Here is a 26,666-nt window from a genome sequence, read left to right as displayed (position 1 = left end):
GAAGCCCACTCAGCCTGTTAAATCACCACCTGCAGATGCCTCATAACAGTAACACGGGGGCGACTGCAGCTGAAGAGAAGCCTGCAAAGAGTTTTCATATTTATCATTAATCAAGTTTGCTGACTAAAACATGAAAATAAACCATCTTATGCAAGTGATGGATCTGTTGTTGCTTTCAGCGTGTGGTAGCAGGACACGCTGAAAAGGATGAATGGGCTTAAGACAAAAGCACACACGCTGGATTTAAAGGATAAATTCTGTTGCTGTTTGTGCACTGTTGCTACATCTATTGTGTTTTTAGAAGTCAGGCGGTATCATAATTTTCTTTTGATTTGATTGTGTAGTTTGGAACTGCTTTAAATTCACATCTCTGATGATGCAACTGCAGCTTGTCCTGATACACTGCTGTTCTTTCTGTTGTGCAGTGGCCCTTAATTTTAGCACTGATAATATTTTTATAGCAGGACATAGTTTGTCTTCATGTTTTTTTTTGTGTGTGTGTGTGTTTGTTTTCTCTCTTTTGTTTTAATATGTGCTGCATTGTTTGCATGCGAGTTATTACTGCTGGTGGAAGTTCATTGTGTAATGTGGAATTTTGGTTACAGCATTTTACAAAATGTTGTTTTTGGATTCCTAAGATACCAAATGATGCTATTGTGCTTGTATGAACAGTTACTTGAGTCTGAAAGAACTCTAACTTGCATGTTAGTTACACCTGCCTTTAATTTACTCGGAAATAGCAACGAACGCTGCAATTTCTTGCCCTGTCATCGCAGTCCTTATGAGACACCATGAGCAATTTGGTTGGGTAAGGAAATCTAAAAGTGACTAATCTAAAATGCTTGTTTTGAAATGCATGCTGATGTTGAATCACTTGTTGTAGAGACGATCAACAGCTCTTCCAAAATGAAGAAGACCGTCAAGGTGAGTTGCTGTGCTTGAAGATTAAAACCCATTTGGAGGAGCTCTTCTCTGACAGCCACCTGGCAGAGGACGGCTTTTTGCTCAAACATGTGCAGAAGAACAGGCAGGGCTTCGTCAGTCTCAAGCTTCTCACTTGTTTGAAAAAGGTAAAAATAAACAAACAAAATCCCAAAAACAAAACACAAAGATTTTGTGCGCTCTCTGTGGTGTTTACATTCCAGCAGTTTGAATGAAAACAATCCAGTAAAATGTGAGCAGAGCTGAGGTTGTCAATGTTTGCCACAGATAAGGACCCTGACCAAAAACTGGAACATGACTCTAGCGGGAGCAATGTACTCGGACCTTCTGGAAGTGAATGATGAACGCACCAAAGTGAGGCGCATAGAGCCGCTTCCCAAACGGCTGCTGTGTTCCCCCACCAGCAAGCTCCTCCTCACCTGGAACATTTCTGAGGAGCAAAGCAGAGAAGGGGGTGCAGCCCAAGACCCGGAGCATGCCGCGCTGTCAGAGAGGGTGCTCCAAAAGTTCAGTGTTCATGGCAAAGTTACCTCAGTCAGGATCCTGCCACCTGGCAGGGAACTTCCCACAAACCTGCAGTGCTATGCCAAACATCACAAAGAGCTTGGCCAGCACTTGTGTGCAGTGGTCAAGTTTGACAATTTGGAGCTGGTTCGTAAGGTCTACAGCACCCTGAAGGCAGAAGAGGAGAAATCTAATGGGAAGGGCATGTATGTGGTGCCTTTGGGATGCCAGTCAATGCACTGTTTCACCGAGGATGAATCATCAGAAGAAAAAAGCAAGGGCCAACTTAAGGAGGAAAATCCACCTGAAATCCCAGAGGACTTAACCCAGCAGGAGCATTCTTCACCCATTACGGTTTCTGATAAACCTCGAGACACATGTCAGCCCAAAACATGCTCGGGTGACTCTGCACAACAAACGTCTGACCAAATTTTCACCAGCAGCAATATCCAGACCTTCCCTCGCTGGAATCATAGGGACAGTATGACGAGGTGGTGCTCTGGAGATAACCCGTGGGTGCACAGGCGCAAATTAGCAGCCGGTGCATCAAACTTCAAAGTGCACCTGAACACGCCGAGGCAGAGGGTGCTTCGTCAGCCCTTCGGCCCTGATGGCACCAGAGGTTTTAAGCGTCAGAGGGAGGCACCAGGAACAGCTCAGCCTCCCCAGGATAAAGTGCCATTCACAGATTTATGATGCGAGACCTTACAAGAAAACCATTAAAAGCTGAGAAAGAGAAAAAAAAAAAAGTTTTTTTTCTTCAATAAACAACACAAGCTCTTTAAATGATTGCAGCTTGATTATTGAGACATTGTTAATTTGGGGGTGTTGTGTAGTTATAAACCACTGACAAATGGGGGCAGCATTTAGCTATGTTCACACATCTGTTAGTTATGATGCATAATAATTTGAGCTGCAAATTAAGTATGTAGACAGAATAGAATTCAGTACATTTTTAGCAAATTTTAACCAAAACCAAGGAGCTTAAGCGCTGAAGTGTCTCAGAGTCTATACGCTCCTCCTTAGAAACTCGAGCAGCCTCTACACCTCTGGGGCCTCAGACCGTCTGGTCACAACTGCAAATTTGTAATGTATATTTGCTCTTTGGCAGGGATGGATTTACCTTTCTACCACTTTCTCCTAGACAGAAGGCTTGTCTTTCAACATGAAACACTCATAAAAGGCCTTCATTGTCTCAGTGCATCTTTTTTCCACAAATGCCTGTTTAGATTTTGGTTCTCTAAAAAGTAGTTTTCCACTCACTGAGATGACATTTGGCGAAAGGTTACTTGTCCAATCATCAAACCACATCTTGTGCAAGACGTGCGTAGTAGCAACATTTGTGCCTTATTTCCAGCCTTTCTAATGACACCTCGACTGGAATGGTCTGTTTATAGTGTTACTGATTGAGGCCTTCCTTAAAATCTTGCCCAAAACTAAACAAAATGTGTTTCTGCACTCATCCACGCCCAGTGGAAAAGATTCAATCACAATGTGTATGGGATTCTATCATATCGAAATTGGAAACATGCTATGTTGTTTTTTTTTCTTCTCATGTGTCACACCGTCTTCGTGACTAATGTAATCTTAGCTGTTGAGGGAGATGTTTCATTGTATACAGTTCAAGCCTTTCACTCGTACTGTATCTGGCTTGATTTAGCAATTAACAGCTGTTGGGCTTATACTGCAGCTGAGGCTGGTCTATGAAAACTTTACACATCTGTGAGCAATATGTACAGAGTAGAAATGTCAGGAAATGTCTCTGTGCTGATAGTTCTTTTTCAAGGCTGGAAAAGCACGATATTTCCTGCAAAGTGGAAGTCATTATGTATTTACATAGGCTATTGAGGCCGATAATTGAAATGTATGTCAAATAAGTTTGTGTAATTATTCAGTTGTTTTTTTGTTTTTGTGGGATATGGATGATTTTGCATCTGCTGACTGTAATCAAAATATTTTTTTTTTTTTTTTAATTTGTCACATTGCTGTTCTTCAAGTTGGTAAAAGTTACATAAAAATGGGAATGAATGTGTCTTGCCTTAACTTTTGGGCTAAAAGAGAAATCTACCCTTCAGGTCACTGTGATAACAACCTTCAAATATCTGTCGATACACAACGACACAAAGCTTGGGTAAAGATTCCTTTGGTTTTTTTCTCCCAGGCAACAATGAAGGAATTTTAAGTCCTAGAAAGTTCACACTTGGCCACATCTCCGCCTCGCTAGTAGAGCTTTGATTTGTGTATAATTTGGCCTGAGGAAATCTGAATGACTCACGTTGTGAGAATGAGATATTTGTTAGCAAATAATTTGCTTCCTGTTGATGTGCTGCTTCATTTCACCGTTTCCAGATGTGATTTTGGTCTGTAGATTTTGTTTAGATCAACAGTCTACCTGTAGATTTATGGCACTAAACCCAAACACCACCTGTAAAGCTTCATGTATCCCCCCTTAGTTGTCTCCCAAGTGATTGCCCTTTGTTTATACATTGCTGACCCTACACACCTGACGCATTTCCCCGAGGATAGGGTATTTATTTAGATTACAGTCTGGAGTGCCTGATACCTTTCAAAAACACAACCATCTGCTCCTTGTTTGCCACTCGAGGCTCAGGGGCTAAAATGCGGGTTTTGTATTGGAGGAGATGTGAACGTGAGACCCTGAACAACAACATCAGTGGTTTTATCTCCAGCCAACTGTAGACTGAATCATAGTGAAATACTTCTACTGTGATAATTCTATTTACTTGGGATTTATGTTGTCTTAGCACCCTTTAAACCAATTGTGAACTTTCTTAATTCCCACTAAAAGATTGGAAGGCACTTGTTTTAGCAGACCCCTCTAAACTCTACTGATCTGGGCAATTGAGGCTATTACCAATTTGCCTGCTTAAGATGGCACATTTTCTTGCGGCAGAAGGTAAATGTAAGCCTTTACTCAGGCCAAAGCATCCTTTAGTGCTCCTGGAGAGAGATTATCATGTCAGGAGTAATCCGACTCGGCCCACAAGCACAACTATGGAGGAGGAGGAGCATGAGTTGAAGGGGAAGGCATTCAGAGGCATCAGTGAAGCTCTGTGCTCCACTTACGGTAACTACGCTCTCCCTCTTCACCCTAACCCATCTTCACGACCCGCTGAGTTCCTCTTGCTTGAGCTGAAGCAAAGACCTGCTGCTGGAAAGAGGGTAAGGAAATGTGCATTATCCTTCCATCAGTGTTGTTCTGTGGAAATAAAATGACATAAAGGGAATGGAAATTCACAGAAATTCACAACAGATGGGATAAAAGTTAAGACATCTGTAAGATCTGCTTATTACATGCCACCGTACCCTGGTTCTGCTCTGTTCTTCTGTTTCAGGGTTCAAGTTTGCGCAAAAGGGAACCAGAAGTTCTATATGGAGAAGCATGAAGACATGAGTTTCCTGAAGTGAAACTGACCAGTCAGTGGCTTCTCTAAACATCCAGCTCTCCTCTTTTTGGATGGATCAGGCTGTATGCCACGAAATGCATGCTCACATTCAGAGGAATGCTGATTCTGATCTTTGCAACTTAAAAGATTTCTATGGAAGTGCAAATATGATAGAAGAATAATACACCCTTGACTTGAATCAAGTCAGGACACCTCCCCTACTTGCAGGCACAGGGAGTTGTGATGATTTTTAGAGAGCAAGCAGGAGTACTGTCCTCACTCCTCGCCTGTGATGATGATGGATTTACCCAGCCAGCACTTGCCTGTGGAGGTCAGCTGAAGACGACGCCACACAGCTAAGTCTGGATTAGCCGGCCGAACGGTAAGGACACCACATCTTCTTTTGTTAGTTTAAGCCAGCGGCTTATGAGGAAGGTGTTAGGTGCTGCTGACAGAGATGCCTCACCAAGTGCTAGGGTGGCAGAAAACACACGTTATCTGTGTCGATGAGTGGCCCCTTGGTAGAGCCACATGACAATAGCGCACTGAGGCCTGTCACGAAATGTTTGCAGAGCAGTAACCGCTGACCGATCACAAGGGGTATCCCGCTTTGTTGGACGAGCAAAAAGAAAAATAAATTATCATTCTGATTCTCTTGCAGAATTTGTACAACCTCTCACCACTCAGACAAGTTTATTTGTCTTTTTTCTGTCATTTGTCCAACATGGTGGTTTGTGTTATTTTAAAAGCATGAATGCTCTCTAAATACACTCTGGTTTCCCTTTACCAAAGGTTAGTTCACTACTTAGATGTGTTAAGAAACTGGGATTTTAGTTAATTGTATTTTTGTTTTTGTGTATTCATTATTTCAGGGATTTTTTTTTTCTTAGAGCTGCAACTTTCAGAGTTTAAATAATTAATAAGATCAGGATCACAACAGAGGTACTTGATGACACTCATTCTTAGCATTTTTACTAAAGTGATGATCCCTTTTGCACTAAGCCCATATCATACATGGAGATTATACTGTATCTGGCTGTGCTCCGAGAGGAGGGACAGAGGTTAAGCCTAAAGTCAGTTGAGCCGTTCAGCTTTCATAACCTGCCAAAGCTGCTCATAACTGGCGGAAACTGATTGGGAATCTGAACACATGCACCTTTCCTCATTGCCTCATTACTGATAACCTACACATGCTGTATGCAAATATTACAGATAATACTACCCCGAAGAAAGCGTTGGTCAATAAATGTAAACTCTTTACATATTTCAGATGTTTGTACTTGCTTGTGCTTGCTGGCGTGGGTCATATTCGAAAGTGGTATTCAGATGGGTGCCAGATGGCCGCCAGCCTTTTGTAAAAGCAACATCAACATGTTTAACATGGGTTTAGAAGTGATGTTGTTGTGCGAAAAGAGGATCTGACAGAGGCAGATTAATAGGTGAAATAGACTCTTTAGAAAGTAGCTGAGACAACATCAAGATGAGTCATGTAAAAAATAATGAGGTTGTGTTTCTCTGCCAAGTTTAACGCAATCCCGTCACATCAAAAGGGTGACTCAAATGTGATGTCAGCACTGTACATGGACTCACTCCTCCCATAATAGCAAAGGCCAGAAATACTGAGACAGGTGTCAAATGTGCATCTTTAAATCTACCTTCACCTCACTTCTCAATAATCCTGCTTTAACAGCAATAGGTATGAGTTGTGTGAGTCTGCGTTAAGCTGTTGGGTCAGTGGATTAATCCGTATTTAATCCGTAGGACCTGGTAGTAGGCCTTCTAAAATAAAATTGAAACTTTTTAAGCCACTTACCCAAATCCGGTAGACGAAAAGGATACCAGAATCATGTTAAAAATTTGAAGCATGTGAGTAAAAAAATTATCACATTTTTTCTGGCATTGTTCACAGATGTTTTCTCCCCTTTTTTTTTCCTCAATAATGAACAACAGCTTTCTCGCTAACAAGGAACAGGCTTGTTTTAATTATCCCATGGTTACTGAGTGACAGAGCACGAGCCAACCGATGTGGCTGCCCAGCAAAATTACAGCGCAGGCTTTCTCGGTTCCATTAGAACCGAGGCCTGTTATAGAACAGCCAGTCCTGGCTCAGAACTCCCACTTTATTTTACAACCTTTTGGCCCACCCTGGTGCCACCATAACAGATTTCACTCACCAAGCTTGTCACTTTTCTTCTTCATTATTCTGACATTCTGTAGGCAGGTTGGGATTTAGAGGTAGAAGAGCCTGCAGGTGCTCATTCTCTGTGGACCTTGCATGCTGGCCTAACCCCTGAGCTAGAGGTGTCTGACGGATTAATATGGACACACACACACACACACACAGACACACGCACGCACAAACACATGCAAAGATCTGGGCTCTGCCACCAACACTGCAACCAGGTGTTAACCCACGTGACTGCAGATAAAGCCGGCAGGCATTAGTTCTAATCCCGCCCTGATCTTTGGAATATGTCCCTGTTACCTCCCCAAGCACTCTCTAGCTGTCCCCAGGCCTCCTGATGGTCTCTTAAGAGGGAAAAGACAAGACAAGGCCTCTTTAGGACTCAATAAAGCACATGGTTTCTTTGCAACAACACAGTAGGTGCCTTTCCCACTATTTGTTTTGCTACTGTTATCTTACCAGTGCAGGTATTTATGGGGTGTGTTCAGAATAATCCAGAGACAGCCAGTCACATGGCTCCAGCGAAACTGTAACCTACAGCGCAGTAAAAGTGTTCTACAGGCAGATTTCTCAGGTTAGGCAGTGGAAAATACACGGTGGTTAGACCTGTAGAGATTTCCTGATATCAAGAAGCAACAGTATTATGTAAGATGGATAATCTAGTCTTATGTGATGGTGCTGCTGATTTTAGCATGTGTACACCATGGAAGTGAAATGGGTGTCTGGCCAACAATGGAAGGTTGTACTTTGTCTAACTTTCTAGACAAGCCTCCGTCAGATGATTTGGGAAGAGTGAAACCACACAACTGCCGAACATGTGTGTTTATGGTATGTATGAGTCACAGAGGGAGAGAGGCAGAGGGTGAAATAGAAGAGGCTGTATTTAGGGAATATATAGGAACAAATGCTATAGCGTGGTGAGACAATAAAGTTGGTAACTGATTTTTTTTTTTTTTTTTCCCAGCACAAAGAAGCTCATTCATGCCTTTCTGTGATCTTCTGTCACTCTAATCATGTCTCGCTGGTCAAGATCCAAACTGGCTGACAGGAAAGCCCCCCCCTATCTGCTGCCTTCATTCAAAAGTATAAACCACAAATGCCCCTTATCCCCATTTTGACAGATCTCTAGTTCATCATCCGTAGGCTGTGGCATTCTGTTGAGTGTCTCCTTCTGACATGAGAGGGGATGACACGGGTGCCATGCTGCTGTAATTACATTACCACCAGCTTAGCAGCACCATGGCCACTGACCCCATTATTTCTTGAAAACATCGATTTTATTGTGTCATTTGAAAGAATGCGATCTTTCAGATCATCAACAAGAGCTCGGTTGATCGTTGAAGATCAGACTCCAACTGCGCCATGCATGCATACATTAGAGAATACATAACGTCTCGGGAATGGCTTTGACAGACTTAGGCATTCTTGGCTGAACAGTTCACTTTCATGGTTTGCCTCAGATGTGTTAAAAGCCTTCTGGGACTGTTTTCTCTCTGCTGGTAGCTCTTCAGGTGACATATGGCCCAGAGCAAACGTCAGGTGTGCTATCACTTCCACTCTCTCTAGAATCACAATATCCTCGTTTCCAGGGGTTTCCATGGCTTCCGACTGTTTTCTCCTTGTAAATAGATGATCAGTTTGTTTTGGGCCTCACACATTCAACCGGCCCTCATGTGCACCCACAGGAGCATGCATGGGCATATCGTGATGCTTTGTGAGGGCCAGACATGTTGCGCATGTGTGGGAGCTCGCTTAGTTGTCTTTGCAGCTCATCTGCACTTTTTTTTTACCTCCGTTTGAGGATGGGTTTTCCTTCTGCTAGAGAGTCCTCTGGGGTTCCACTATATCCTCTCTGCAATGCTGCTCTTCTCTGTTGGTTGGGAAGAAAAGCAGCATTTGTCCTCAGGAAGTCAGCTACTCATTTATGTATCCATTGAGCTGCCATGAAAACACAGGTGCCCCTTCTCTCTATCAGTAAATGTATATTTATGTTCACAGCCGTGGGGGCCAGTTACACATATTAAATGTCTGCGCTGATTAATCATCCGTGAACATCTGAACAAGCTGCAGTATGATCCTTGGCATTTTTATTGGCGCCAATTGACTGCAGATGTGACTAATGTGTTTCTGAGTGGTGCAATTATGACAATCAAAGTGTCTTCAGGGACATGAGATCAGTGTTTGATGATGAAACTCCAGTGTCCAGTGTCAGCGACTGAGACAGTGGAAGACTCATCTGTTCTTTACGAGGTAATTGTTTTATCAGGATGAGCCACGGAGCCACAGAGGCTGAGGACACTGATGCATCTCTGCCATACGAAAGTGCTAACTCCACAGATAAATAACTGCCCCAAACTGACCTATTAATAGCGTAAGAAAACAAAGATCTCATCCTTAACTGTATAGGGTAGAAAACGGCTTCATTTAAAACTGAGAATTTATCACGTTAATAGCAGGAGCACCAAGCTTTCTGCTGGTAGGATTTGGTGTTGAACCAACAGAAACAAAATGAAAGTTCCCATTCAGGCCTCTATATATAACTTCTGGCAATTGAATCCAATGGTGAGAAACAAGTATCAGACATATGGCCAGCCAGTGAGTAACGTTCTCCGCATTTGATTTACGCAAACTGTGTGTCAATTGAGGTTGTTGGCTGAAAAGTTTGACTTTCACATGATTATCGTCGTAACCCTTCATTGCGCAGAGGCAGCTTACCACGTCAAACACATATGGAATTATGAGTGATGAGTCAAGCTTTGACTGATATGACTGGTTATACCTGTTTATATGCTGTTTATACCACTGCAGCTCATGTGTGCAGTCTATTTTCCCCTCTGCGGTGACCGAATCACTCAAATGCAGAGCAGGGCTGACTGTATTCGCCTATAGTCGGACCCCCATATGAAATATTTTTTTGCAGTTTTTATACAAACTGTCATGTGATCTACAGGAGTTGCTCATTTTATGAGAAAACACTTATTTATGATTTTGTTTCTATAATAAATGAGGTAAGAATATGCAACATGTTTTCTCATTGTAAACAATCCAGCTGCGTGCATATGTTCGCTGCAGAATCCAGTCTGGCAAAGAACTTTGCAAAGCTGGTCTGGATTTGCTGTTAGTCACTGCCAGTGTGCCATTTCCGGCTCTGGGGGAATGTTTTGCTCACTGGTGACATGATATGAAAAGTACAAAGGAGTGAGCTTGTAAAAAAAATACCAGTGGTTTGACATTAAGGAAAAAGAAAACATGCCACATAAGTCCTCCAAATTGAGCTTTGTGGCGGCAGTGTTGCTGCATCTGTTGAAAGGGAGGGGCTGTGTAAGATAAAGGGGTATACACGCATGCACGTTCTGTCATATATAGAATTCCAAATAGGTGTGGTTAAGACACTTTTAAGGAAGGAATGTGTTCTCCCTCTTTTCAAAGGATTTTTTTGGGGAGGCTTCAGAAATCAAGGGGAGAAAAAGCTCAGATGCTCATTCTCATCAGGTTTTTTTTTTTTTATATATAATATACAACTTTTCTGCAGGTTTGCAGGGGCTGCATCCAGCCTGCCTTCAGCTCAAATAAGGAATGGCAGTCGTGTTTTTTTTTTGGTTTTTTTCCCCCCTCTAAGGCTGTAGCAATACAACTTTAAACACATACACTGCATTCTTGGGTGTCAGCAAGTGATGTCGGGCTCACGGATCATGAACCCACTTAGAGTGAGAATGAGTCGACAGCGGAATCAGAAAAAGTAAACTGGTTGTAAATTAAAAGCGGTGCTGCAGAAACCTCACTCGACAGAAGTGGATTTGTGGAAAGGTCGCAGAGGTGTGATAGTAGAAGATAGAACAGTTTCGACACTGCTTTAATGTGACAAGTTCAGAAGAGCGTTAACATGACTGAAAGCGTGACTGTTTAAACATGTCTGATGTTTTGCACTTTGCCTCTCTCTCTCTCTCCCCACAGAGTTTCAATGCTCCTCCACGTTCTAAGATGAAGTTATGGAAAGGTGCTACTTTTGCCTTCATGCTCTGTGCTGCAGCCCTGTCCACCATCCTCATTAGAAACATGGCCACGATCAGACAGTTCAAGCTTAACGCAAAACATCTGTCGTCACCCTCTTCATCATTAGAATCGGCATCCAAGACCTCACCGCCTTCATCGTCATCCTCTGCAGAATCAAGAGCATCGCCCCAACAGACCGGCGGTCTGCATCGGAGGATACGCTCAACAGACGACATGAAATCTTTCCTCTCAGAGTGTAAGATACGATTCTTTCTTTCATCCAAGTCTGAGCTAAGATGTCATGTGAGACTTTGTTGCTTAAAGAGCAGGTTTTACTGTCTCCCAGTGAGCACCTCATAGTTCACCAGTTCTCCACAGAACCACTCTAACTGATGGTCTTCTTTTTTTTTCTCACATAAGAACAGTAGCAGTCATTCATCAACCAGACTCGCTCTGTGCAACTTAAACACTTTCTGTTTTGCTAGCACTGATAAAGACAGTTTGTAGCTATTATTGATGTCAGATAAAATATTTGTGGTCGTCTGTTTGCACCTGATTTTGATTACTCTGCCAACTTCAGTGCAGTATCTGTGTGAACCATCTGTTCTGTTGACATTTCAGATGGCTGAAAATGTTAGACACAAAATTACACGGAAACCAGATAATCCCCCCGTGACCTGTCAATAATAGTTTCTGTTGATTTATCCCCTTTCTGTCAGTTACCGTGATGCTGCAGAGCTTCACCGAAGGCGAGCTTCAGCATGTGGTCGGAACCTTGCTAGAAAGGAAGCGAAGGAAGAGCCGGCGGCTCAGTGAGAACCAGGCCCGCAGGACTAAAAGGGCTCGGCGGCAGAAGTCCTGCTCCGTCAGGGAGCTTGAGGTGAAAGTGAATGAACTGGGTCTCCAATATAATAGCGAAGAGACAGTGCTGCTGCGCTACTGCAGTGGCAAATGCAGTGACCGTCGGCACAACTATGACTTAGTCATGAAGCACATGGTGACGGAGGGCTTCAGAAAGAAGGGCCGCAAGGACAAAGTTCGTATTAATAGCTGCTGCCGACCAACTGCATTTGAGCACTTTACCGTCCTGGACACAACAGTAAACCCCAGTCGCTATCTGCAGATACAGAACGTATCTGCAAAGAATTGTGGGTGTGTATGACCCAGAGGGATGGACTTTGTTATGCTGCTCTCAGTCTCTGATGGAAGACTCATGGATGCTGTTTAAAGACAATCTGTGGAGTATGAACTCAATAAGAAGAAAAAATGATGTGAATATATTGATGCTGCACGGAAGCAGCCTTTTTTTTTTTTTTTTTTTGGAAAGATAAACTCTGTCTTCACAAGCTGGGACTGATTTGCGTGGACAGCACAACTTGGCATGTAAAAAGGCAGAAAATGACTGCTTAAACCAAAAGTTTTTATCTTTTCTATCTGTGTAGTAACACTGTAACCTGTGGTGTAACAACAGTGTAGCAAGGTTTTGTTTGTGGTGTCATATTTCAGTAGTAGTGAATGAGAAAAATTCATGATTATGAGCTGTGGATGACTAGATCAGTGCTGCTACTGGGCTTCATTCCTGTGGGTGTTCACTTAATGACCTTTCAGGCAGAAATTTCAAAACATAAATAAAATGCATAACATGCAACAATGTTTAGTTATAATTCTGCACAGGACAGTTCAGCTTATTGGCCTGATTATAATCTGATAATAATAATCTTGTGATCAGCTGGCTTAAAGATGTGTTGTTATCAAAGGCCACGACTTTGTGACTTTGGTTCCCTTCTTGTATTGTTACTATTTGCAGTGTTATTACACAGGTAAAAGAAAAAGTGTTACTGATGAGAATTTTACAATGAAAGAAAATAATTTTCTATAGCTCCAGATTTCATACCCATCTTAAATAATAGCGATATATGTTGATTTTGTGTAGATTAACAATGAGGACCTGCATCCAAACCCCAGAACACAATCTCACTTTAGCAACGGAACAATTCAAATATTTAACCCATCTGCTCTCTTTTTTTTTTTTTTCTACTTTATCCAAATAACCCACTCTAAAATATGTAATTACCCATAATTTTCAGGAATTATTTTCTATAAATAATTGCTGTAACACATCAAGTCAAACCAACACACATGAGGGATCCACAAAGTTAGATTTATAAACATTGCACAGCTCGGGTTGCCGGTGATATAACCTGTTTAATTCTTTTCTCTGGGTGTAATTTTTGAATGTTTACACTTACACAGACATTAGCTAATTGGAGAAGCAGGTGTAAAAGAGAAGAATGGTTTTAGTGAAGAGCAGTGGCATGTTATTTTTTTTTTGTTTTGTTTTGGGATGTCATGTTTTTTTATGGATGTTTGTTTGCACCCATCCATAAAACCATGTAACCTTTTCTAATCCAAAACCCACAGTAACAGCCTTCTACCGGCCCTGCAAATGCCTCCTTTGTTGTATTGCCTGGTTGACTTTTAGGGGAGAAAAAGTTGAAATGAATCATTAAGCATCTTTTTCACCTTCACCAAGCTTTATTTGGTTTGAACCCATAGCAACTGCCTGAAGTAAAACAAAATATGTCTGTCTGTCTTTTTTCTTTCACCTGTTTTGTTGTTTCTGGGGAGGTGAAATGGAGATGCGGTGCATCTTTATTGTTGTTCTTATTGTATTTATTTGGGAAATAAATTATGGTTTTGCATATTTATTTAGATTACCACACAGAAATGGGACAGCTTATCGTTATTAAGCAACTGTGCCAAAAATGTTTTATCTAACAATCTATACTGCTGAATAAACATAAATTCAGACGTATGGATGTTCATCGTTTCTCCCAAGTCATTGATTTTGGGGGTGTCAAATATTCTGTACTAAGACTGTATTTAAAATAGAAAATAAATAATAATAAACAATAAACTAAAAATGCATTATGCTCTTAATAATTATGGAAATTTCAAAAAGAAGGTGATGTCTTTGGTAAATGCAGGATATGCCTATGGTCATATTGCAATAAACAAACAATATAGAAAAATAAAAACACAGCACCATTGTCATGATAATATATACAGTACTGTAAAAAAGTATTTAGCCCCTTCCTGATGTCTTGATGATTTCATTTATTAAGGGAAAAGGTTATCCAAACCTACTTGACCCTGTGTGAAAAAGTAATTGCCCCCTAAACCTAATAACTAGTTGTGCCCTCCTTGGCAACAAGAACTGCAATCAAGCTTTTGGGGTAACTGGCAATGAATCTTTCACATCAGCGTGGAGGAATTTTGGCCCACTCTTCTTTACAGAATTGTTTTATTTCAGCCACATTAGAGGGTTTTCAAGCATGAACAGCCTGTTTAAGGTCATGCCAAAGTATCTCAATCTGATTTAAGTCCAGACTTTGATTAGGTCACTGCAGAACCTTCTTCTTCTTCTTTTTTTTTTTTTTTGAGACAGTCAGAGGTGGAATAGTGTGTTTCAGATCATTGTCCTGCTGCATAACCTGAGTGAGCTTGAGCTTCAGCGCATGAACTGATGGCCGGACATTCTCCTTGAGGATTTTCTGGTAGAGAGCAGAATTCACGGTTCCATCAATTACAGCAAGTCGTCCATGTCCTCACACTACCACCACCATGCCTGACTGTTGGTATGATGCTTTATGCCAGATGTAATGGGACTCAAACATTGTGTCTCAGAATATTTTCCCCAAAGTCTTAGTGATCATCAAGATATTTTATTTCTTTATTTATTTTTGATAAATGTCAGACGAGCCTTTGTGTTCTTTTTGGTCAGCAGTAGTTTTCACCTTGGAAGTCTCCCATGGATGCCATATTTGCCCAGTCTCTTTCCTGCAAAATTATAAGAACTGACCTTTACTGAGGTAAGTGAGGCCTCCAGTTCTTTCGATGTAGTTCACGGTTTTTTCTGAATTGTGTTCCAAGTTTTCTCCATTTGTGGATAATCACTGTGGTTTGCTGGAATCCAAAAGCCTTAGAAATGGCTTTGTAACCCTTTCCAGGCTGAACTGCATTTTGTATTTACTCAGGTTATCTTTGTCTGATATTAAAACTAGTCTGATGATCTGAAACATGTAAGTGTGACAAATATGCACAAAAAAAGAAATCAGGAAGGGGGCAAATACTTTTCCACAGCTCCGTAATCTGTTATATGGCTAAGGTACTGAACAGCAATAATGAGGCAGGCCTACACTACAGGGCTTCCACCCAGACAGTCTATTTATGATAGGAAGCAACAACCCAACAAACATTGTACTGCTGTGACAGCTACTTATCTTAAATTATTGAGATTAAGAAATTACACAAAGGAAGGCTGGTCTTCATCTCAATAGAAAACAATGTGGTTGTAATGCTGTCTTTTGTCAGCAAACCCATGACTAAAACCAAAAACAGTTAACAAAAACTAAACAAAAGATTAAAGATTATTAAGAACACATCAGTTACTCTTTTTTTGGAGGAGGGGGGGGGGGGGGGGGGGCAACCTCTTACAAAATACTGGAAACTGCAGTTTGAGTCAAACCCACAAACAACATCATGCCATAAATAATGTCACTAGACCTCAAACACGTGTTAATCTGAGGGATGACATAATCGCCAACAGACGCACTGTTTACTCCAGTTTGAGAAATCTTGTAAGCATCCAACTAGAAATAAGAATAAAAATGGAGCTGTAAATTTGAGACCTGATTTAAAGTTTTTAGTAGGAACTAGCTGGGAGTAAACACTCTGGGGACAGAGTGCCACTGAAACGGTAGTAAATTTTAATGTGGGAAGAATACAAAAAAACTATCAAATAATCAGTGAAATTCCACAATTCTTTATAAGCAAGCTAGTCTTCAGGGAATGTTTTTCTCTAAGATGCATAAATGTATCCCTCCTAGACCAGAACATTGTCTCAAAAAGTAAACTTCTTAAGGTAAAAGTAAACAACCTTGCTTTTTTTCTTGACCACCATGCAGCTTTGGGTTTAGGAGAAAGCTTTGAGGACTTCATTGCGGCACATAATTTGAGTTTTCTTAACGCTTGAAGAGCATTTTCTTACAGGGAAATGCCCTTAAAAAGTAGGTTCCAAATGATGTGCTGTAAATAAAACATAACAAAACCAAGCAAATTTTGCCATTACCCAGTGGTATTTAGAAAAGCTGAAAGTTTAGGTTTAGATTTACCCGGCTTCTCAACATCTGCCTCCACTTAAATACAGTGTAGGTGGAGATAAATTTGTTCGTGCTCATAGCATTGAAAAATCACACAGAGAACATTACATAGGAGAATTCACCAGAAACAGAAGTCCAGTTATACTGGATAATCTACAGAACATGCACAACCATTTTCATGGGAACATCTTTCACATGAAAGGCCCCTTATTTATTTTACAGTTGAAGGATTTCAGCTGTAAAATAAATAAACAAACCTCTACCATTTCATTTTCACTTCAAAATGTCGACTGATATCTTGTCTTTGTTGTTGTCAACTTAGGATAAGATTTTTTTGGAGCTAGTAAACAATATGCACTAAACAGTTATCTTCTGAACATGGTGGGCTCCTCTCATCTTATATTGTATCAGCCTTTTCATCAAGTCACAGTTGTCTTTCGGAGTGAACAGTCATCTAATTTCAATCTACTTGGATTAGATGTGGAAATGTGTCATTTCTCTTATTAATTGAATTCTCTCACAAAGCTCTTCATTCACTCGTTCCTTAAGCTAAGTGCGGATATCACAGCTCAAAAACTAAGGAGTGAGATTAAGCGCTGATTTTGTTCAAGTCTCTTGTTAACAGTTTATAAGGCTAATAGCTTAGCTTGGTCAGTGACAATAATTTCTTGTTCATCTATACCACATATATAAAACAACAGCAATCTATCTTAGCTAACTCTAAATAACATACCTTTAAATTTGGTTCCTTCATGGTTGGCTTCCTGTGCACCGCTTGACTGCTTCCACCACAGCTGGTGTTTTTAGTTTGTTCCCTGGAAGCCCCATTCTCAGAACTTTGATGTAAAGCAGACAGCTTTCTGATAATTAGAGCTGTGCCCATCTGTGACTCAGCATTCAGTGGAAGAGTCCAGAAAGGTAGGGCTTGTAGCCCTTTGTATAACTTAAATCCCTGTATTAGTTGGCGACGTTGTTTGCATTTATAATGGTGCATCGGTGTGCCTGCAGTGCATTTAGAGAATAAGGCATGAATAGTCACTGAAATGTAGTAAAGCCATTGATTCAGAATTGACTCTGAATTGATATGCATATTGTCAGAGTTGTGAAAATGAGAAGAATGGTATTTGTCAACACTGATCGAAGCTATTTGGTTAGCATAATGAGAATATTACATACCATTAGAACCCATTACATTTTGTTTCACTGAGGTATCATCCTTATTGTACAAATATACTGTGCTTACACTACTACCTTCAAACAACTGTAGTCGCCACAACTTGTAGTTAAATGGCTGGGAAGGTCATGTCAGGCTATCAGTAGGCTAACCTAGGCTAAGCAGAATTATGCCATAGCCTCCAGGGATAGCACCAAGATGTGTCCATGCATCCCTGAACTCATGGAAGTTGTCATTTTAGAACTAGTTCACCCCAGAAAACGTCCAATAAATTGTAAGTGGACGTGTGGTAGATGCATGTTTTCAACTTTCCACCATTCTAGACAGGTGAATTCTGCCTAGACTTTCATGGGAAAATGTCCAATTTCAAAAACAAGTCGTCCGTCAAGCTGACAACAACAGTCGTATAACACGCAGTGTATTGCTCATCACAGTTACACAACACCCTATGATGTTCCGTCAGCTTCTTCCGGCTGGTAAAACCTCAAGTCCAGTTAGTAGTTTGCGTATGTAGCAATATTATCAGGATATCTGGCCTGGAAGCGACATTATTTTCATATTTGGTTTGACTGTGTTAGAAAAAAATGGTAACCGGACAAAACGGTCTGAATGTTTTTGTCTTTGGATTTTAGCCAAAACAGCCACAAAATCAAGGTTTTACACCTTTCGTAGCCCCTTCCTTAGCCTGTGGCTTAAAATCAAAGAATTATTCAGTTACTACATTTAAAAAAAAAAAAAACTCAAGCTAAAATAATGCAACATCATTTCCTTTCCCACAGCTCCCAGCCCAAGCCTCCCTCTATTGTAAAATGCACCAGGAGAGGTTGCCATTTTCAAGGTGGCAGCGCCTAGGCTTTCATAGAGTATATCACTGAAGGAGAGAAAGTGGTGACCTCTCAATCAAACACTGTTTTAGCAACTTTCTGGTGACCAAAGTTTTTCTGTTGTTATAACCAATGCAAAACAGTACAATTACATGTATGCTGACTAGTCCTTCAAAAGGATGTTATAATATCTAAATTTTTGCCATAAAAAGAATTGTTATTTATATCAGTGTTTTATCAAGAAGATGATCTTTGTCTCACTCTCCACCACGCCAGTTATGCCTAGCCATGTTTGTTGTGAACTATTAACAAGAAAGTATCTCTGCTGCTTGCCAGTATTGAGTTATGTTGTTCTTAATAATATAAAATAATTCATTAGACTTTATTAGACATTATAAATAATTCATTCAGAGGTCAAGTTTTCTGAAAATTGTGTGAATGCGATAGCTCGAGAATGATCTCACCTAGGATGTTCAAATTCACACCATAGATGCATACTGTTCAAAATTGACCCATCAAACTTCACATACTTGTTCAATTTGTTTCAATTTCAACTACAACAGCACTTTGAGGCACAAATTTTGGCTACATCGTGATCATTTCCCGGTCATGCTCACCACCAGATTTGGCTACCTGCAACTTTGTCTTCTGTCCTAAAATAAAATCCAAATTGAAGGGTCCCTATTATGACACACTGCAGTAGATGCAGGGTGCATTGTAGATCCACAGGTTCCAGTCAGGAGTTTGAGGGATCTAAAAGCGATCTAAAAACAGCACCAATGAAAGCCTTGCTGCTGTCCAAGAAGACAACCTGTTGACACAAGGTATGATTATTAACGTTTCATGAGTGGAGAAGAACCCGACTGAGGCCGATATATCGGCTGATATTAACTGTTTGCCTGTATCCACATATGTAACAGCTAATAAATGAGAATTTAAAAAGCAGAGACAGGAGAAACACCCTTCATCCTGGTTGTGAGTGTTGATGTTGCATAGATTGTCCACCAGACGACACTGGGCAGCTTACCTGTTGAAAAGTGTTTGCCCCAGCACAAACAATGACCAGCTGATCCGAGCAGAGTCTTTCAGAGCGTAAACGAGTAATCCACAACTGTCATATTATCTCAGCAAGAACTCACAAATAACTACACATAACAAATATTTGGAACATCTATTTATGTTTCGAATGTCTGAAAGAGAAAAAAAATAAAAATTTTAAAGTACCAAATATCAGTGTTGTTTTTTAAAAAATCCTATAAAACCCATTATGGGTTTAGTTTGGAGTTCTGGAATGTTAAAGGATATAGGGTTAATGTTAGCAGGTATTTTTCCATGTCCTTAACTAGCTAGATTATTTTCATTGGATAAGTGGAAGAAAATGGATGGATGGATGGATGGGTTCCCTGCCATGACTTATTGGGATACTGAAATGGAACAAGGACATCATTATTTTTATTTCATTGCTCTAGTGATTTTCTGCTAGAATTAGTGAAAATGACCATGAAAAAAGCTCTGGGAAGGCACTAACAGAGTGGAAACAGAAGCGGCAGGTACAGAGAATGTGGTTTAATCACTGAAGCCCATGAGTTCCTGACAGCTCCGCTCAGTTTAGGCTTTAAATTAAAATCAGAAGGTTTTTCATGTGGCTGCATCAATATAGTATATACAGTATTATTTTAGAAACACACTTCCCATGGGGGAGGTAATTCAAGAGCTGTATTTGTCTGAGGTATCTGCATGGCGAGCAGACGCCAGCTCTGACTTAAGAGTTATTATGATGAACAGCACAGTGAGGTTGTAGTGGACAGAAATCATGGTAATGTATGTCAGGTGTGCTTGTTTTGCTCAAAATTTATACTCTGGATTTCACTGTGGCTGTAAGATATCTAAAATTTAATATGTTGTCACCATTATTCATCCTCGGACTATCCACTAAATTAAGCAGGAAAAGCTCTTCCTGAGTTATACATGCATGAAGTGCTTGCTATACCCAGGAGACACAACTCCCAGCAAACTCCAGACAATACAACTTATACAACTTTCTGCTGGGTTTAAATGAGGCAACACCACCTCTTGGAGCTTATCCTTAAACCATGATTGCAGGCATTTGAAGTTAACACAGAAGTCAGCTTCAGTTATCTGAGTTTAGAGCTGACCAGAGACAGGTCACAGAGATTATGTGACTGATGTATGGTCAGTGTAAACTTTGTATATTTGTGAGTAAAAAAAAAGAAAAAAGAAAAGAAAGAAAAATCCCTTTGGGTTTTATTTGGCCAATAGAGCACATGTTTCAGCTTGAGTGAGACTTACTGTATTTACTACAGCTGCGGGGGTGAAATGATTTCAACAGTTTGTATTTTGAGAGATTCCTTTTTTTAAAGCCAAAGTGCAGGAATAACAGAGAAGTGCGTGGCTCTGTTGCATAAAAGGCACAATACCCTCAAACATTTGGATGCAATTAGATCTCAGATATAAAGAATTTCACCTTGAAATGACAAGTCTCAGTCCAGTTACCACAGAGTCAAGGGGAAAAAAAACTTGGATGGATTTCTTCGTGCAAGTTGTATTTACATTGTTTTCTTTCCGCAATTCCCTGATAGTCTCTCATACACAGGGCATTCAAAATGTGCTAAAAGGTGTTTATAACTGCGCTGAAAAAGAATCCACTCTACCTCTGACATAAACAGATATTTCCGCTACCTACCACTTCAGTAAATGGACGTCAAACCTAAGCGTCTGCACATGCACCCACAGCAGAGAACTGGAAGACCTGCAGGAAAGAAATGTTGATAGCTGCTTAATCAAAGCAATACTGGTGAGAAATGTAAACTGCATAATGACACATGGCACCCATTTGATCACAAAGTATGATTAATCTAGAGGAATCTGTAACACTCTTGGACTGTGGTTTGACATTTTCAGAGAAATAATCATTACAGCTGTTTGTTCTTCTTTGTGTGATTTCATGGGGTATTAAAAGAAGGTTAGACGTCGGGCCAGTGGGAGGTAATTAAAGTCCAAATTGAAAGAAGGGAAGCCTCTTGCCAACAGCTAACTAAAAGCGAACCAAGAAGATGCTGACAGTTAAACCATTTTAGCAAAATGCTCCCCTCTGTAATGTCATGTTCTTTGGAGCTTTCTTGTGCAAACTCAAATATAAGCTGTCTACAAGCTGGAGAAAGATATTATAGACAAAACTGATGATTGCTTGTGTTTGCAGATTTAAGGGAAAACCCCTGAATATTCTTGTCAACATTAGAATTTTGGAGGATAATAGTGTTAGTGCATGTAAGACATCTGTTGCTGGTAACGGCACTGACAAGATCTACAATAAACATGCCAAAGTTTTACAACCCCCCTCCCATGTCCAGCTGCAGCATGTTGGTGAATTCAGACATCTTCAGAGGAAGACAGTGGGACGGAGGATGCAGTGATGACTCTGGAGAACCCAAACAGCCTGAACAACTGCAGCGCGCAGGTGTTTCTCCTCTTCCTGAGTAACCCTGAACTCTCCAAAGACAAATTATCACAATCCATTTTGGCTGTATAATAATATGGTTACACTAAGACACTGGGCGTTAACGTTTTTCATTAAATTATGTGATTTATGCAGGATTTGTTTGGGGGGGGCGGGTTGGATCATGGATAAATCATTTTGTAATAGAGATCAATGCAGTTGTACATTCCTTGTTCATTCATAATTTATGCTCATTTAGCCTTTCACATCCATAAATATTTAAATGCTTAAAATGTAAATAATTATTAATAATTCATCATGTTCATATGGCTGATAGCTGAAAATGCTTTGTGCTTCAGAAAAGATCTTGGTCAGTGATTAGCTTATGTTGCACATAATTCATAGTATGGGGCAGAACATCATAACCAGGTCCACTCAGAGCTGCTGCAGCTGATTCTGTGGCACTTAAAGGGAAAAGGTGACTTAATTTGGCCGAGTTTTCTCTAAACAGATCTTGGATGGCACTGTCTCTCTCTCTCTGCTGTTGATAATGACGGCTACTCTGTGAGCAGGCTGGTGTGAGTTTGATGGAACAGAGGCTCTTCTGTTCTCTGCTTTTGCTGTCCTCCAGTCTGAGTCAGTGTCTTTGCAAACAGTCGTCACTCAGTGCGTGTCGAGGAAATGTAGCTGCAGAGATGCCACTGAGAGCTGTGGGAGCTTTCCAGATGTTCAGCAGGCAACGTTAATGCTGCTGATAGCATGCAGAGATATGTCAGGCATCGGTAGTAAAGCTGACACAGTTTTCTCGGCCCCAGCATACTTCCCTTCGTGCTCTCCGTGCTACTTGCTGGGGTGCTGTAATTTATTTATTTGTTCCATTTAGTCATTGGTTTCCATCTGGATAAGAATAAGCTCTGCACCTTGAAATCTGTAAACTACGGGCTCTCTTATGGTTCAAACACTAAACAGGCCGGGGGGGGGCGTTTTAAGTTAAAAATGCTTTTGATTTGAGTCAGATATTATAAGGGCTGTGCGTGCATGGATGTTTATTTTTCAGTGCTGGGTGTGTGAATGTTTATAGTGTGCATGAGTGTTTTGTAGGGGCTTGGGGTGGGGTAATCACTGGGAGTGGCAGGATTTGATAAAATAGGGGGGGGGGATTAAAGGGAGGGGAGGAAGAATTGGGGAAAGGTGTTGAGCTGGAAGGCCAGAGGACGCAATAAGCTTGCTGATCACCTCGGCTGCTACGATATTAATGTTCTGTTTGAATTCTGGAGTTTTTTTTATTATTATTATTATTATTACAAGTCATAAATTACATTGATAAATCACCATTTAAAACCAAAATTTGTTTCCTTTGCTTACAGGATGTATAGCAAGAGTCATATTAAAGAAAGCATCAACTAGACATTTAGTCTGCAAATTTAATCAGCTATCAATGAGTGCTAATAAAATCATGCAATTTTTCACCTGAATAAGCCTTTTGTAGTTGAATGAAGTGAATTAAGGGGGTGCAGACTGTTATATTTAGATAAATTCAAGGTCAAATTCAAGTAATCAAAAGGTTTGCTTAATTATTAAGTACTTACAGAGGCAAGTTTGCCTGCTTTTTGTTTTTTGGGTTGGGGGTGCTGCTGTTGTTGGGTTTTTTTATTTTATTTTTGGTTTTGTTTTTTTCTGGTCATTTGTGCGTCTTAGGATTGTACCTTAGAGATTTCAACTCAAAATTTCACTGAATTTGAGATATCTTTCTCACGTCACAGCCCCACCTTGTGGAATACAGAAAAATGACAGCTAAAAACAAAAAGGTAACTGGAGTTACTGGAGCCCAGTGGTTTTCATGACCAAAAAGGGAAAAATGGATTGAACCTACTAAATATGACTTCATATCTAAATGTAAAAACAAGGCATTCCAACTGTTTCAGGGGCATATTTTTCACTTTCCTGAACAACTACTAGTCCATCTGCTGTTTCCCAGAATTAAAATGTATGGAAAGTCTGGAAAAGAAATCCTTAAAGTGCTCTGGAAGTGCTGTGGAAATCTGAACATCTAAACTCTGTGTAGTGAAGAGTCAGAGGTAGTTACAAAGTAAGAGGGGAAAAAAAGGGCAAAATCTAATGCAGCTTATATATAATGAAACAACAAATGCTGAGTTTGTGCAGTATACTAAAAATCCACACTATTTTGCATCTCATTCATTCTGGCTGATAGTCTTTCTTTATATATACAACATTTCCATCTCGGAGGAGGCTGCTTCTCGTAAATGTCTCATACTTGAAATAGGAATGTTGAAGCGATTTTTATTTTCCCTGGCCTCCTCGGAATGGCTAGATTCCTTGTAAGGGAATAAATGACACAAATAAAGAATCATCGGGGCTTCTTTATGGGAGATCATATAAATATTACACTGGTTTTGATGACTATTTTTATGTGGCACCTGCTGTTCACTTAATCTGCTCAGAAGGAAGGATATAATATGACTATGATAGATATTTACCTCTGTTCACTGCTTTTAAAATAGTACTCCCCCTTCTCCATCAGAGCATTCCTCACAGTTTTATTTCTAGAAGATGGATCACAATCTTTTATCAGCTCCCATCTCAGAACATAATCTTCTCTGACAACGCTGTCCTGCAAGCATTGCCAAAACTTCTCAGATCAAGTAGATGTGCATGACTCATTCACAGATCTACCTTTAGTAAACATGCTTTGGGTCACGTGTGATACCGCGTCTTAAGACATGCCATCCCTTTTAGTGCTCTGTGAATTACAACGCTAGCGCCGGCTCCATGGAAAAGAGGAGCAAGTGTTGTGTTAGCGATTGTAATTTGGACTCTGTAAGACATTCTTTAATGACGCTCTTTCAGTGATGACATAAGAGCGTTTACTTTTTTAAACAATGCATAATAGCTGCTTCCCATTCTGTGATCATGTATAGGCTTGAAAGTTGTCCAATTCTGCTGAAATTTAGGAGCTGCTGCATCTGAGCGGTATCGCTTTACAATGGCTTCCACCTGGTCTGAAGTCATGTCTTTCTACTGTGTGCTGTTTGCATTTGATGAGCAGAAAAACATCGGTCTAAATATTCATTTGATCCCAAAACAATGCAAATAGATTCTATGCACAGAGGAGAACATTTTATTTTAGCAGAGACGGTGCGGTGAAAAAGTATTTGCCCCCTTTCTGATTCATGATCTGAAACATGTAAGTGTTACAAATATGAAAAAAAATGGGGGAAATCATGTGGTATGTTTCCAGTGTCAGCTATCCATCCATTCTCTTAACCATTTGTTTGATTCAGGGTTGCAGCGCGGGCTGGAGCCTATCTCAGCAGGTTGTCTATGACGGTATTTTATTACAATAGACAAACATTTATAATTTTCCCTCAAATTAAACAATCTGAAAAACGCTCACTGTGACCACACCACAGATGAGGCTGATGTGAATAAACCACAGCACAGGACCCAAGGAAAGGAAGATACCTCACAGCTTGAACAGGTGAGTCAGGCAACCCACAGTGACACTTAAGAATCCTTCTACAGCCAGGGTTCTCAAAGTGTGGCCCACAGGAAAATAATTTTCATGTGGCCTGTGAGTGTGGCCAGGACTGACTGCCCAAGTGTGTATTTCATTCTTTCATAATTAATGCCGTGCAATGATCAAGCGGAGCAGAATTACACCAACTTAGCAGTTTTCTTGAATTGTATCCGTTCTGGCCATCATAGCTGACTAAAGCTTTCTAACACTGAAAAATACAAGAGAGGTAACAGTCACCTCATGGATGGCTAAAGCTGGACAAAAATGACAGCAATCTTACCAACATAAACCACAATCTGAACAGACAAAAGTTCTTGATGGGAGAGGCCTTAAGATGTACGCTGACTCCCAAAATTGGTCATCAAAACGTGATTACCCTCAGGTACCCCTGTATTTCCGTAGCTGTTGAGACACAACAGTCTGGACCAATGTGGTGCACTGAACATTTGCAAAACAGACCAATACATCTTAACGCGTATGTAACTTCTGTTATGCTATATCATAAATATTTACCTGGAAGTGTTGCCTAGTATTATCCACAATCCACAATATGCTAACACTGAGATTATTAGTATCTCGTTATGACACTGGTGTCTCAAGCAAGCAAAAAAATGTGATTCAGAAAACCAGTTATGTCGCAACATGTTTTTTCGGATCGAGCTGAAAAGCTACCACTTGTGAACATTAAGTCCACATTTTCCAGGGGATTACTGTATGTTTATTTGATACGTTTTTAAAGGAGAGATATCCACAAACCTCATAAATCAACACAGGCTTCAAGAGAAAAGGATTTTTCCTCTTGTCATCCTGTGATGACAAGAAATAAATCTTAATTTAATACCAATCCAACAGCATTACTAAGCAAACTACAAACTACATTTAAACCCAGTTCTTTGCAAAGTAGAAATTTGCAACATCAAAAGGAATTGGATGACCATTCTGAAGTCTAGCTATAGCTCCAGTGTGACCCCAAAAGATAAAAACTGAATCAGTACTGGAAACGGCATTAAAACATTTCTGGGCTTCAAGAAAGAAATCCAACTAATTACATATCTTTTAGTAAGTCCTGAAATGTTTTGTGTTGCATGTCTATGACTTGTCAGCTCATAAAACTGTAATCTTATATTTCTTCCAGCTTAAAATGTCCCTGTGATAACTGTAATACACATTAGCTGATGGCAAGTCAGAGACATGCATCCTGTGATGAGTTTTAGGTTACAAACTTTTATTTAAAGCATCCACTTAATCTGAAAATAATACCAAAGTAGCTGGAACATGAATCTGATCAAAATCTGTGCAGGACCAAGTTTTCTATGAAGAACAGATGCTGAGCGAAAAGCAACTATTCACAAGGTATGCATTTAAGGAAATATTTAATTTCTGCAAAAACAGACAACAGGAAATGAGTTTTGTTGTTATGTTTTTTTTTTTTTTTAGAATTGCCTTGAAACACTGTTACCTTGTTTTCCATGATGCTAGT

At 40.3% G+C, this 26,666-nt stretch overlaps 2 protein-coding genes across 2 annotated transcripts; both read left to right on the top strand.

Moving 5' to 3' along the window:
- The first annotated feature begins 659 nt into the window (after positions 1 to 659).
- On the top strand, positions 660 to 2,199 carry LOC115796385 (la-related protein 6-like). The gene is made up of 3 exons (XM_030752781.1): positions 660 to 808; positions 884 to 1,070; positions 1,210 to 2,199. The coding sequence occupies exons 1-3, from the start codon at positions 792 to 794 to the stop codon at positions 2,140 to 2,142; spliced, it is 1,137 nt and encodes a 378-aa protein (XP_030608641.1). The 5' UTR covers positions 660 to 791; the 3' UTR covers positions 2,143 to 2,199.
- Positions 2,200 to 4,501: 2,302 nt separating this feature from the next.
- LOC115795317 (neurturin) lies at positions 4,502 to 13,936 on the top strand. Its single transcript, XM_030751141.1, has 4 exons — positions 4,502 to 4,629; positions 4,803 to 5,235; positions 10,993 to 11,287; positions 11,751 to 13,936. The coding sequence occupies exons 3-4, from the start codon at positions 11,020 to 11,022 to the stop codon at positions 12,191 to 12,193; spliced, it is 711 nt and encodes a 236-aa protein (XP_030607001.1). The 5' UTR covers positions 4,502 to 4,629; positions 4,803 to 5,235; positions 10,993 to 11,019; the 3' UTR covers positions 12,194 to 13,936.
- The last annotated feature ends 12,730 nt before the right edge of the window (positions 13,937 to 26,666 follow it).

This window comes from Archocentrus centrarchus, chromosome 17, assembly GCF_007364275.1.
Source record: "Archocentrus centrarchus isolate MPI-CPG fArcCen1 chromosome 17, fArcCen1, whole genome shotgun sequence".
Taxonomy (NCBI): domain Eukaryota; kingdom Metazoa; phylum Chordata; class Actinopteri; order Cichliformes; family Cichlidae; genus Archocentrus; species Archocentrus centrarchus.
This window is presented reverse-complemented; position numbering and strand designations above follow the sequence as displayed.

Bases quoted from the DNA above. Each gene is read 5' to 3' on its own strand.
- LOC115796385 (XM_030752781.1), top strand. The intron at 1,071-1,209 runs GTAAAAATAAAC...TGTTTGCCACAG, and splicing joins TTCTCACTTGTTTGAAAAAG to ATAAGGACCCTGACCAAAAA.
- LOC115795317 (XM_030751141.1), top strand. From the start codon at position 11,020: ATGAAGTTATGGAAAGGTGCTACTTTTGCCTTCATGCTCTGTGCTGCA. The intron at 11,288-11,750 runs GTAAGATACGAT...CCTTTCTGTCAG, and splicing joins GAAATCTTTCCTCTCAGAGT to TTACCGTGATGCTGCAGAGC.